Source organism: Topomyia yanbarensis, chromosome 1, assembly GCF_030247195.1.
Source record: "Topomyia yanbarensis strain Yona2022 chromosome 1, ASM3024719v1, whole genome shotgun sequence".
Taxonomy (NCBI): domain Eukaryota; kingdom Metazoa; phylum Arthropoda; class Insecta; order Diptera; family Culicidae; genus Topomyia; species Topomyia yanbarensis.
The window spans coordinates 206,172,858-206,187,442 of record NC_080670.1 but is presented as its reverse complement, the minus strand read 5'-3'; the positions used below and the strand labels follow the sequence as shown (position 1 = coordinate 206,187,442).

Below are 14,585 nucleotides of genomic sequence, written 5' to 3'. Positions count from 1 at the left end.
CACTAAGTCGTTCTATCGCACCTTAGAATGCCATGCTTAGCAACAAGTCGGATGGTACAGCCCTGCTTCAGTCCATCAAGCGTAACAGCTTAGATAGTCTTGTCAGAAAGCCATAAACATATGGTGGGTCCGTATGCCCCTAAATTTTTCCATGATTTGACAGCGTAAATAACAGGCCCGTCGTTGTTGATCCTGCTTGAAACCCATATTCGTCGACAAAAAATTCAGCCAATTGGTGTAGTTTGCTAAACAGAACGTGGGAGAGTATCTTAAAGGTGGTTTCGTTGTGCCTCGATTCAAATTGATGGTCCCTATCCTAAATAGAGCATATAAGGCCCTCCGAAGGCATTTCATTTTTCACTCAGCTCATCCCAATCGCGCAGTGGATTGCTTCGTACAGTCGCTCACACTTGTCTTTTGGGAGCTCGACTAGGTGTGTCATCCATCCGATTTGGTACCGCCTTTGTGTTACGATTTGCTTTACGAATGCTACGCGGACTCACACTTTTCACTACGGTTTACGGTACACTTCAACATGAGCATTTGGGTCGTTTACTGCGGTCTCCAGGAGAATTTCACTTAGTGGACTTTCTTCCCTCAATACGTGGTATCTGGGCAAATTTATGAAAACAAACTAGCGGACTAAATTAACTCAAGGACATCACAGCTGAATATAAAACAGCTTAATACGAGAAGACCTTACATTTATTTAACAAATTTAACAAAATACTTGCGCACAGTACAATCATTTCACTTCGTTGCGGCCGGGGCGAACGTTGGTCGACATACAGCTTCCATTGGTTTCCGGGACGGCGATGGCAAACAGGGACAGGAACAGTGGGTGACGTTTTCAGACCGGGTACTTCCGTCGGTCGATATCCAGATGCGGCGGCAACTCGGCCGTGTAACGTTGGCCTGCGTTTCGGTAAAGGTCCGGGAGTGGTACACTGCACATAAACTTTCGCGCGCGTCTTTGCACTATCGAGTGGGGTTTACAGCTGTTTTAATCTAAACTTCACACCAGTCGTCTCCCGTAATGGCGTCATTTGACCACAATCTGGCACTCGCACTGGGTGAAAAGTTTATTCTAGGCTTTGCCTACACTTTGACCCCACTCGATTGATCCTGCCAGAAGTTAACGATCGTGTAGTGATTCTGGCGGATCGTGCTTCGGATCTTTCAGATCCCACTTCAATTTTCGTATCACGAGTGAAACGCACTATCCCAGTATGACGAAGGGACTACGCTGCTGCGGGTCATCACTCCTCGGACCGAACTTTCTTAATTCTTCTCGTTTTCGACGCGGGAAGCCCTTTTTATCTCCCACGTGCCCCCGGAAACCATCTCCACTCGCGATCGATGACCTTTTCTCGTATACATCGTAGCAGGGGAAAACGTTGTTTACAAACATGTATGGGTTGGTGCCCCGATAAAAAGTTTATTTGAATTTTTAGATCGGATTGGTTGCATGCATAACCTTTACATTGTATAATTTTCACAAAATAAACAAATGAACAAATAAATATATAAATAACAAGAAAATAAATAAATAAATAACGAGCAAATAAATAAATAAATAAATAAATAAATATATAAATAAATAAATGAATAAATACTGACGGGCACCAACCGAAGACTACTAAACATGAAATAAGCATCCTTCAAACATGTAAACATGGAAGCTATGACATTTATTTCACATTTAGACATTTACTGACAATATTTACAAATATAACAAAATTTCTAGGGGTCTATATTAAGCTGGCCCAGCGACCACGGATTTATTGTGACCAAAAAAAACACAGGTCACATTTGTATGGCTGTCACCGATTGATAACGACCCAGTTTGATCATGGTCACACAACAAACACATAGTGGACGGTGAAGTGGCCCTTGGGTGGTGTACTTTCGGCCCAAAAATAAACCATTGAACAGTATATCTGTCGCTCGGGAGTTCATGAAACGGTACTTGGCCGTGACCGAGATTAGAAAGGTTCAGTCAGATTAACTGCGCGTAGTCGTTATTGACTTGAAACAGGTCAGCAGTAGCCCCTTCACGATGGAGTATGGTGTCTACATTCCTTCCCAAAATGTGGAGATTGACGGTGTTGTGAGTGATACGGATTTAACTGTCGATGTTCTGATGAAGGACGGTGTTGGTCACTTTAAAAACGTCAAGCTTCAACCAGTTATTTTGAAGGGAAAGCAATTGTACTCAATGTCCATCGAAAATGGAAAGTAGTGTCTATCATCCTCGTTTTGCGTAACTTTCACCGGATCTGCACTTCCGAGTTAGACCGCTTACGGAGAAGCCGAGCAGTGGCTGTTAGGCTGCAAGATGCGAGAAACCTGTTTGCAGCATATCAAATCTAGTCTGTCAGAGTAAAATCAGGTAGTCGGCGCAGATCCGTTCGGAGCTTTCACTCTAACATCATCCCTTTACTTTACAGCAAGCAGGCTTCTCGCATATCGCATTCTTATGTCAGCCCCAGCTCAGCATCTCGACGCCACGCTGTAGCACCCTTACATTGAAGTAGGATGTGGTCGTCTACCTGTGCGTCTGTTTGTACCGCGAGTCATGGGTTATTCCAATTGGAAGCGGCTAGATCATACGGCCACCTACTGTAGCAACAAGCAGCGGTGCGGTAAACGCCATGCGGATGATGATTCTGAGAAGTATGTTTGCAGTGGGGAGAATCAGCATGCACTTTTGAAATGCCCAGCATACAAACTTTGCGCTGGTAAACTGAAGCGATCCGCCAAAGATCGCTTTAGACGCTCTTACGCAGAAGTGCTTAATAGGGCTATGCCACTTATCACCGAAAGCCCATTCGCTCTCTTGTTCACATTCTTTGCCTCCGAAATTCTAAGAAAAAGCCTAGTCCAACGTCACTCGAACTTCCTCGAGAGGGCCCTAGATTGTCCCAAGCAAGTGTACAATATGAAAAATCATTCATCAATCACATGTGCTGCTACAAATTCGAAGATAACACCTCCTGGTTTTGGGAAATTGAGATACAACCCAGCACTTTCTGGGGCAATAAAAAATTCCAAGTTCTATTTTACAGAAGCTCAGTCTAAAACGGGATTCTAAAATTTTTCTGGATGCATTTTTCTTACGAAAAACAAATATTCCACGAAACGCGAAAAAAGAACTTAATGAAAGCCAAGAAGCATAGCTCCTGACTCCGGTTCGTTGACGAACTAACGAGAGAAACATCGATGAGCACTCTTTGGAGCACAGTCCGGCGCATGGGAAACCAAAACGATACCAAAGAGAGCGTGGAATATTCAAACCGTTGGATATTCGATTTCGCCAAGCGACGCTTGTTGGATTTATTTAATATTTCTTCAGGGTACATGATTGGAGGCAAGTGAAGGACATCGCTATCCAAAAACCAGCCTCCGACCACAACTCGTATCGACCGATTGCATTGTGATTGTTCAAGAAAATGATCCTATTACGCCTCTCGACAATTGATTCGAAGCAAGTGACTTGCTGTGAGATACACAATACAGACTTGGTGCTGGGTACTGCATTGTGCAAGGCATTGAACACGGTACACAATAAACCGTTGACTTACGATCCGTAGGACCCCCTGGAACCTGAACCGGTAACACCAAACATCAAAGCTGCTTGATCGAAACAATTCAAGAAATTCGACCGAAATACGAACAAGCATTCTTAAATCTATGGGAATCGTTGTTATGTCACTATTGTTAATTCGTCTTTATCGGCACTTATTGTGCTGGTTGTTGGTTTGGAGATACTAGACCAATCGTAATTTCGTTGTGAGTACAGGGATGTTTTATCTGACCAGGGAAGATGCACAGCGCTATTTGTCAACATTTGAACAATACGATGCCGTGGAAAATGCGACGGAACAATTTTCCTCAAGTATCGTTTATAACAGATACCACTTCTCCGTATTTCGACATAAATCTATTAATGTTTTCTGGTCTAGCTCACGGCGCTAGGTCGTGTAAGCGCACTTCAATTTATCATCATCCATACATACAGGATCTTGGCTTTAACGTTGCCATATTCGACGCCGTTTTGTATGTTGGTCTTCGCCATTGCAATTTTCTGCTTGGGCTAAACTTTTAAACGCTATATATACGCAGTTTCACACGTGGTGTAACTGTATGTACACATATCACTTCGTTGAGATTAAGATTCGTTTTCACTTTTACCAATAGTTCAACGTCGTGTACTGTGTAGGTCAAAAACGAAGTTGTTTAAGCCAATCGAAATTGCATTTTTTGCTTTACAGGAACTTCTATTTTCTTTGGCTTGTTAATTTCACTGCACAGTCGGAGGCGACGATATAAGACTGCTTGTGAAGATCGATTTTGTTCGCGATCTATATTTTTTTTCGGTTTGTTGCGCAGAAGCTTGAAATTTCAATATCCATCTGGAAAAGATTTCAGTTGAGTTGAGATTTAATCATCCCTCGGTTACTGAGCTTACTCTCTACTATCTACTCTGGAATGCCGCCATACCTTCCAAAGGCCCATCCAAAAGTCAAAACGTTTCTAGAATGGTATTTATTTGTACGGGATGCCAGTAGGATCTCAATTACAGCATGCTGGTAATGGCGAACGTCAACGAACAGGACACGCATCACGAAAAAGATATCCATTTTGGGCTGACAGTCATGCTGTTCTAGTCTCTAAGTAAGGCAGCGTGACATCGACTGGAAACGGAAAGTAGGCCAACGCTGTGACTGCCTTCGCCCGTGTGAAATCTTGGCAGGCCTCAAGATACTTTCGAAATTTTACCAGATCCGGTGGGTCGAGAGTTCAGTCTGAGATCAAATGACAACACCACCCAGAATGACTAACATCTTGGGAAGTCGTGCTTGACGGAGGTGAGGAAAGAGATCGACGAGCTCTATGAGTTCGTGAAGACCAAGCATAATGTGCACGCCACGATCAAGCACTAGTGCCGAGAAATTAATCTGCCGAAAAAACTGCTGAACGTGAGTAGAAGATACCGTTGATCAGAGCTGAGAAAGTTCTGAAGTACGCCGCAGAACACGCAATGGCCGCTGTAGGTGACCAATGCGGTCAAAGCGAGTGAGCTAAGAAGACACCGATGAGTCACCGCAATACTCACTAGGAGAAAACAGTGAGGGACACCCCGCAGGAACAAGAGAACCCGAAGAAACAAGAGTGAGCTGAAGTCCACTGTCGATCAGAGAAACGCTGGAAAAGACCGTTGCTGATGCATCGTGGAAAGACAGTAGGCGATGCGAAAAGAAACGGCGGCGTACGATAGATACAGAAAAGGAACAGAAGAGAAAGACGACAGTATTCTCGGGAAAGATTCAAGTGTCGAATCGAACGATAAGACATCGTACGCGGCTCTACTCAAAAGAGCGCTAGATGACCCGGAGCGGAATGAGTTGGGCAAGAATGTCGTTAAAACGAGGTACAACTCAGAAAAGTGAAATTATCTTCGAGTTGAAGAGCTCGAGCAGGTCGCGGTAGGTCCTTGGGCAGCGAAGCGAACGTGACAGCTGTGTCACGGGAAGCCGTGGTTGAGTGCAAGGGACTGTACAAAAACCCGATCAAGGAGGAACTGATCAAATAGTGCAACCTAGATATAACGATTCGACTACCGGTGGACGTTGCCACCGACAAGATTAAAGTTGGACGATCGGCTCACAGAGAGTCGCTTCTTGAGTTTCTAAGTATATGGAGAGATGCTTCAGTTGCTTGGACTTCGGACATCAGACGAGGAAAATGTCACGTTTCTAGAGACTACACGAAGCAATCAAGGTGCCTGATCTGCAAACCGGACGACGGAAACGACCCACACGATGGGTGGCTTCAGATGCCCTGCCTATAAAGATGCGAAGGTAGACCAATAATGATGGAGATATCTTCGCTTAATCTCAATGATTGCGATATTGCATAGAAGCTGTCGTAGCAGTCGACAACAGATTCTTTTCTGTTGTGCGACGTTGCGTTCGTTATTGCAGAGTCGTGTTCCGTTCGATAGTGGTCACTGGGTGACGGATAATGCCGGAATGGCGGAAATCCAAATGATGGACGGTTACCTGTTCGTGAGGCGGTGGATACCACAAACAAACGCTTCGTAACCGCTTAGATCAACGCTAATTCGCTATCATGACTCTATCGCTTGGGACGTGGAGTGAGGTAGCAGGCTGACTAACGCAAGAATGCTGGTGCAGTTTCTCAGAATTTTGATAGAAACTGATTCAAATATGCCCCTTAATTTCCAAGAAAACGGATGCTATTTCCACTTTGCTAGCATAGACCGTTTGAATTTCTGTTGAGAGCAACACAAGGCAATCGTTCGTCCCTTTGCCTTTCGGAAGCCAAACTTTGTATCTGACAGTAAGCCATTTGCTTCAACTTCATTTTCTCCAACAACTCCCGGATACAGGACAGCATTGCAATCGGTCGATGCAAGTTGTGGTCGGAGGTTGGTTTTTCTGGTTTTTGGAGGGCGATGACCTTCACTTACCTCGAGTCATGAGGGACAACATTACCCTCAAGAAACTTATTAAATACATTCAACAAGCGTCTCTTGGTAGAGTCTGGCAAATTCTTTAACAAGTTAAACTTGATTCTGTCTGGTCCTGGGGTTTTATTGTTACACGACAAGAGGGCAAATGATAACTCCACCATCTATAACGGTGTGTCGTTCGCGTTATCGTGAGCGGACGCAGCCCGGTAGCACTTCTGTGCCAGTGCGGAATCCGGACAAACTTTCTTGGCAAAATCGAATATACAACGGTTTGAATGTTCCACGCGGTTCCCCAGAAAATTTTTTGCGCCCCCCTAGGGGACCCCAGGCTGCGAATCACTGCTGTGCGCAAATCCTACAAAAAAGTCGTGAATACTAGGTCGCGACATATCACTTATTCATCGACTTAAAAGCTGCACGTGACCTATTGGACGGCGGATAGCTGTGGAAAATCTTGGACAAGAACGGCTCTTCCGGGAAATTGGCTAGATTGATTAAGATTATGATGGATGGTGTACGGTATTGTGTCGAGCGGTTTCTTCAACCCGTTCGAATCACGTATGGGACTAAAACAAGATTGATGGACTGTTCTACCAGTTATTTAATATAACATCCGAGGATGTCAAGCGAACTGGGCTTAAATTTTACCGACAGTTAAGGTGTGCAGAAGTTATCGAACTGATTAGGCAATAGAGTGTGTAGCCAAAGGTACGAATGGCGGGGCATATCGTTTGAGTGCCGCACAACAACGCTACGAAGTTTGTTACATCTCCAATCCGGCAGATACAATACAATGATGTGCACAGCGTTCAAGGCGACTAGAACAAAGTATTAATCGCTTGAGAGGATGAAGACAAGCGGCTATGGACCGAGTTCAGAATCTGGTACTTGATAAAGGCATCAGACTGACGCTAATTAAAAATTGGGAACACTAGTTATGACCACACTTAAACGAGCTATTTTGGTGGTATCCAACGGAGAAAATAGATCGAAATGGTGAGTTAAGCGAAATCAATTATGTGAAAAAAATCCTCTTAGAGACAGGATTCGAACCTGCAACCCTTGGGACTCCGGCCCAATGCACAAACCCTTATGCCATCCCTGGGATACGATGACACTTAAACGGCTTAAAAGTTTCGATGTCCCCAGAGAGAAGTTCTGTTTGCTGGTGAGACATAGTAATATCGAAACTCTCACAACTTCTCGTAAGGTGCAAACCAAAGGGCGGAGTGGAATTGTTTATCGCTAACAGCGTTTGAATGTCATTCGTAAAAGCAAGGTTGATGCCAACATCTCGGATTATAATTTGGGAAAAAACTGAATGTTATCCGCTATACCGTGCGAAGAATCCGTCTGCGAGATAAATACTAAATTTTACCAAGCAAATGAACAACACAATCGAATTCTCAAACAAACAGGGGACAGAAAACGTGCCCGTAAGCTGTGCGACTAGGTGATGACAAAACTCGATTAAACGCCGGTGAAACCTATGCGACAGCCAATTTCAAGCAAATCCCGCGGCTCAAATTATGTAAGGCTGTTTGTCACTCTGGTTCTTGGCAGACTCAAGTTTCCTTTCTCGGATAAGCTCAATAAAAATTTGCGATTCGGCAAGGAATCTGTTCGCGTGGCAAGAAAATCAGAATTTTTAAGGCGGATAAAATCGCGAAGCTGTCATCAGCGACATTCTGGGCAGCAGATTCCACGACCGTGACTGTAGGTGTGTTCCTGCTGATGAGTAGTCATGGGTGCGTTTGGCCTTCGTCTCTTCAGAAACTGGCACTAACGTTTTGTCGGCATGGATTTGCGCCCAGGTGTTCCAACAGATTCAGGATTGCAAAACTCAAATTGGAAACCGCGCCATTTATCTTAACTATATGGACGGGTACATAAACGTGGTACTCTTTCGTAAGGATCTTGCCTTCAGAAATGCCATTTGCTTGCTTTAGTCTGGAAACCATTACCTTCAACTGAGCAAACTTTTTAAATTTCGATTTTCAAGCGTGATCATCTGGTCTTTAGTAACCTGCAGAATATTTAGCGCTTTTTGTCCGGACCGGAAAAAAGTCACAACTGGTTCGACGGAGGTCAATGTGTGCGGCTTTAAACGGAGAATCGAAGTCTTTGATGACGAATCTTGTTCGACATCTATCTCACCCTCAGATGGATTTTGCGATCGCGATCAATTACGCACGGGCCCTGGGCAAGAACGTGAAGAATAAGACCAGAGGGACAGGAATATTCTGCGTTCATAAATTTATGAAATAAAATAACTTCAATTAAATCGTTGCAGAATTAGTAGACGTTCATGGCAATACGAAAGAAGACAGAATTTAGTTCAATGACATAATCGCCAGAGAATATTCCATAGGATTAAACAATCTAGAGGACACGACATTGCACATTCTATTAGCCAAACATGCGCAACATTTGGTCTATCTGTCAGAAAGTTGCCCCCGTTCGATTCTACAAAATTTGTTTTGCGGAACGGATCGAGCCCACCACCTGGTGACACGTCGCTAAATGCTAAATAGTGATAAACAATTAAAATTAATTGGACATGGCTCAATGCATTAGGTTGACTGAATAAAAAAAATTAAAGGTAAAACAACAGCATTCATTTATTGTCTGTTGGATCATATTAAACGCAGTTTGCTGCTGCGTGTTATTATTGATTTTTTTATTCATTAGCAGCGTTATCCACTACAACTCGCCGGCATGTTGTTGGTTTGCAGGCTCTAGGTGCAATCTTTGTTGAGTTGAGTGAGATTTAGCGTAAGCTGGTTGTATGCTGGTCTCTGTTGTAGTAGATGAATTTTCCTTAACAACCTTGCATGGTTTTCCGTAATTGATACTAGAGGGTCTGCCCCGGGTGCGTAATCAACGTTTTCTGAGTATATACAACACCATTGTCTTTAAGTTGAAGGATCAGGTAGGAGGAAGTATGTTGTGTCGAACGCGTTAAAGTTCGTAATTTGATATGAGCTGTTTAATTACGTTATTAGTGGTACGCCGTGCCAGATCGTGTAGTCGTACCTCGATGATATCATCATCCATATTTTAACATTTTCGAATTTGACGCGGTGTGCTGCATGTTGTTTCGCGAAACGGACGACTCTACTGGGATAATCAGTATCAGTACTTCCCGAAAAAATGGTCTTCGAGGCCATGTCGAAAAATTCAGATTAGTGCAGATTGCCCAAACTGGAGCAGCTAATTGCTTAAGATCTGCACTCATTTCTTTAGACACAATATAGCTAGTCACAAGCTATGCAAAGTTTATAAAGTGGAAGCTATTATATTCACCAATGTATCTCTCTTAGCACTGGGTAAATTTGGTTTCTGTTTAGAGCGCGATGAGAAGGTAGACTGATTTTCACAATCTCAATAATTTTCAAAAATTTTACTCTGGGATCGCCTCTGAATTTTCTCCAGCTTACGCATTTTTGGTAGATATTTAAACCCAATTTTTGTAATACTTTTATACTTACTTATTTATTGGGAATCGATTGAAAAAAATATTGCAACACTCTGCACCCAAATCGTCACTCTCTAACATTATTTATTTTCCAGGCTTCGACATACTACTGGCGAACATGCCGGACCTGATTCTGGACACGCCCGAGGCACCGCACATCCTCGGCAACTTCATTGCCCGTGCCGTCGCGGATGACTGCATACCGCCAAAGTACGCGTACGATGTCGAGAGGGACAGCGGTACGCTCAGTGCCCCAGCTCGGGAAGCCTTGGCCCGGGCCAACGGGTTGCTCTCGATGCACCAGGGCTGGGGCCATCTGGACGATGTGTGGGGTGTTGGCGGTGCACTGCGACCAGTGCAGACCATCACTCGCCAGATGGCGATGTTGCTGCAGGAATACCTGCTGTCGCGTGATCTCGAGGAAGCGCAGCGCTCGATCCGGGAGCTTGAGGTGCCGCACTTCCACCATGAACTGATTTATGAGGTAAGTTTCAGTTTTGATTAACTCATAAATACGATTCTAAAATACATTTAAAAACCTGATGTAGGCCATCGTAATTGCGCTTGAAGCGCTGAACGAGTCCACAGAGGAAGCATTTTGTACGCTGTTCAAAACACTGGACGAAGCTTGCATGGTCACACCGGAACAGATGGAGCAGGGATTCCGTCGCGTTTACGACGACATGACCGACATCGTGCTGGACATTCCACTGGCCTACTCCATCCTGGATAGGTTCGTACAACGTTGCCAGCGCGCCGGTTTTCTCAACGATGCCGTCATCAAGGATTTACCGTCGAGGTTAGTCATTTTTTTTTATTTTCCCTATTTTTATGAGTGAATTGTGTGTATCCACTCGACTGATTTCCGAAGGTCGGTGATTGTTCAAACAAAACTCGTTCGACCAAACAAAAAGTCACCTTCCCCGTTTGAAAGCATGTCTGCGACTACGCGGTGATTAAACTTTCCCCCGGCTCGTTTAAACGTTATTATTTATATCGCGGCAACCTGCGCATGCTGTGTGCGCTAGTTGCGAGTTTTGCTTCCTGGTGAATCTGTGGCGACCACAAGTAGGAAATCCTTGCCGGATAGGTCTGACCAAACCGTGATCGCTCGCTGTCGCTTTGTTGTGAAAGGTGCACTTTGCACAGCCATTCCCACAACAACGCGCTAAATCACGCCAGTCGAATCAAAATAACAATAAAACCGGTTCGCCCGCACCCCCGATGTTCTATAGAGACTCTAGTTCCCTATTAATATTACTATTATAGAGGAGTGCGCGTATTGGTGGTTCGCGTTAAACAGCAACAATAACAACGTCGCCAGCGTCGGTGTAATGTAGTATGAAATATAGTTTAAAAATAGCGCCGGCTCCTCCGGCTGGCAGGCAGGCAGTCTACTGTCTTTCTACTGTGCTATCCCGAGACAAAGATCAGTCAACCCTTTCTGGGTCGTTTGATACTTGTTGGTAAATTTTGATTAGGAAATAATTTTGATCACGTTTCATAGATTACATATCAGTAAAATTAGTTTAAAAATCTACAAAGAAAAAAACAATTTGATGTTGGTAGAGGGTTCAAAATTTCTACTTACAAGAAAAGCGCGGCTTAAAGCCGTGCCATTTTGTCTGTGTAGTAGTTTATTAGCCGGTACATTAGTCACATCATAAATTTTCATTGTTACCCGTTTAGTAAACAAGTCACGGCGTCGTCGACGACGACGACGACCACGTTGTGTTGCTGCTGCAAGAGGAAGGTACACAATATTCTGTCCACCTCATTATCGCTGACTCTTAATAGGATTGGATGGTTTGTGGCAGAGCTTCTTCTTCTTCGTCGTCGTCGTCATCGCTCAAGAGTGGTGTGACATCGAATTCTTCCCACGTACCGAGTATGAGCTCGCGGTACGGGTTGATTTGTATTGCTTTGAAGAGGAGGTGTGTTCAAATGCAAATGCACTGCTGCGCTCGTATTGCGTTCGCGATTGCAACTTGCAGGGCATCGACTTAGCGGCTTATTGTGTTGCTGGACAAGGTCGCACAGTAGAAATAGAATATTTAAGATCACGACATTTCTGGTTTATATCGATTGCGCGGTTGTGCGCTGTAAACTGTACAGCTAGAGCTGGTAACAGATTTCAGGAAGAATTGATGTCTGCTGGAGTGGCCTTTTTACAAATGGACGTATCTGGGATCGGTAACATTGTCGATCATAATAGCTGATAACGTTGAGCTACGTGTGCTATTTTAGAGTGTGGAAAAATGCAATCGCGTTACGCCACAGTCCGTTATCAGTAGCACGGGTGATTTCATTTTATGACCACAAGCTTTACTACTTTGTTGTTGGTCCTCGTTCTCGCTTTACAGGGAGGCTACTCAGTTGGGTGTCTGACCAGAAAGTATTGTTTTTGTTTAGGAACGGACGGATGGGGCTGTATTATACTGAGCTTAGTAGATCGACTCAGAAAGCTATGAATGATACTGCAAGTCGCCTGTCGTAAAGGCGGCAAAAAAACTGCGTTTTAAGCCACTATATTTAAAGCTACGCGCAATTTCTAGTTTCGATAATATTTATTGGAAAATGTTTAGAATACTTGTTTTGTTCTTTCTCAGATAGGCTGGTGTAAAATACTTTGTTTTACCATCGTCCATGTAACAAGCAAGCAAAATAATCTCGACACGAATTCCACCGCTCTGGTAAAATGTCCTAATATAATTATAATAGTCTTTGATTATAATTCCCGTTCTTTAGTTTCAGTTTTCGACGAAGAATAAGGTAACCAAAGAAATCAACTTCCTCCGATAAATGATGAACAAACACCGAATAAAAATTATTACCGTACTGATAATATCACACACATTTGAAAGATCCTGCGAAATATAACAATTTGTGGCGATGGAGACTGTTCGACTATACTAATCATGAGCCCAGATCTTCAGCAAGTGCTCCTGAGTTTTCTTCAAAAACAACAGAACATTATCGATCACTTCGTGGCTAACCATCGTCACCTGGAGCAAGGAGACCGAAGCTTGCCAAGTCAGTTGAAGTTGTCTAAAGATGAAGGAATCAGCCAGGAGTTCATCATCGAATTCTTATCAAGCGGATGTTAGGAACTTTCGTACGATGCGGATGCCGCGGTAACAATCGAAGCGTTTTTCTCCCGATATGAAGAATTCTGTCCAGTGAAGACGCCAAGAAATTTGATAATGCGGAAAAGGTGAGACCTCTACTTCAGAATATCAGTACAGTAAAGCACAAGAAGTACAAAATCTGTCAACTGCGAAACGACGAAACTTTACCAACAACTGACTACTCTTAAGTTTATATTCAGAAGGCGACTAAATGAAGATATCTACATCTGCTGCTATCGAAGAGCTTCTGGAACGATTTTTATACGATTATTGCCAATTGAAAATGTGAAATGACGCAGACATTCGCACAGGATGATTACGACGAGAGTATTATATTATCGGAACGTTCGGGATTTGAGGATAAAAATCGACGAGATAAACTCACTGCGGCTTTTCGGAACATCCGTCATGGTGAAAATAGCCTCCGCAATAGGTGGCGTTTTGATTGCAGTATCACAAGAGCATGCTTGCTCCGAAATCGAAACGGTGAATAATTGCGTCTCAGAGCAAGTGTGTGCGACTGTCACCGCGCGAGGTAGGAAGTTGCTCATCTCATCACTTCATCTGTTTCGGACTGTGTTGTGAGGGCTCACGCAATGACGTGATTCTAGTGTGTGGTGATTTCAATCAGCCACGACCTTTGTACATCCTGCCATCGTCAAAGCTAAATACCTGTTGCAGGTATCAGTTATGTGGGGAAACCCCACAAGGAGGCGCTACGATAAGAAATAATGGAGTTGAAACAGGCCCAACAAGCTATCCGTAAAACATGTTCCGAATACTCAAAGAAGAAAAGCGGTTCGACACAATTGGACAGGATCCACGAGCCAGAAAAAGAACTACGATTGGAAACATGGAACCTGGCACTGAAAATCTCTTGGCTTCCCGAGACTTGATCAACGTGATGCAAACTTCAACTCCGTAACTTTGCAGAAAGTGGGACAGAAGGTGTGAGGAAGCTGGCATTGTGTCTATATTCTATCAAAGCGAAGAGACAACGAAGGACTTGTGATTCGACTTTATAATATTCGGCAAGATGAGCCAAAACGTGATCAAGTGGCAGGTGATCAACGAGAGGATGGGGTAACAAGGGTTAAAGGCTGTTTCACCAACTATCGCACCATCAACGTGCACGATCAGCACGAATTGAGACTCCAAAAGCAATTTATGCGCAACTGGAAGGTGTCTAACAGCTGCCTATATTCGAGTAACTCGTAAAAATGTTGTTGAAGAAAGTTAGAACAAAGACCAATGGCTTGTGATGCAGTTTTTAAATCCTGAAGAATGACGGTTGTTTTAAAGGCGACAATTCAAAGCTAAGTATCTCTTATTACTTATAGATATATGGTCGATATACTGAAGTTTATTTTTCGTTAGTGTCCCGCAAATAGTCAATGGCACGAAATGCGTGGACCGTAGTTATAATTTTTTTCAGTTCAATTTTTTTCCCTACTCCTTTCTCCTTCTGCTTGTTGTAGAG

At 43.6% G+C, this 14,585-nt stretch overlaps 1 protein-coding gene across 1 annotated transcript in view; it reads left to right on the top strand.

Annotated features, from left to right (window-relative positions):
- Window positions 1-14,585, top strand: part of LOC131689357 (programmed cell death protein 4) — a 42,345-nt gene that overhangs the window by 2,613 nt on the left and 25,147 nt on the right. Inside the window, exons 2-3 of the mRNA XM_058974390.1 lie at window positions 10,073-10,461; window positions 10,526-10,776. Coding sequence (XP_058830373.1) covers window positions 10,073-10,461; window positions 10,526-10,776 — 640 coding nt within the window. The remainder of the gene's footprint in view (window positions 1-10,072; window positions 10,462-10,525; window positions 10,777-14,585) is intronic.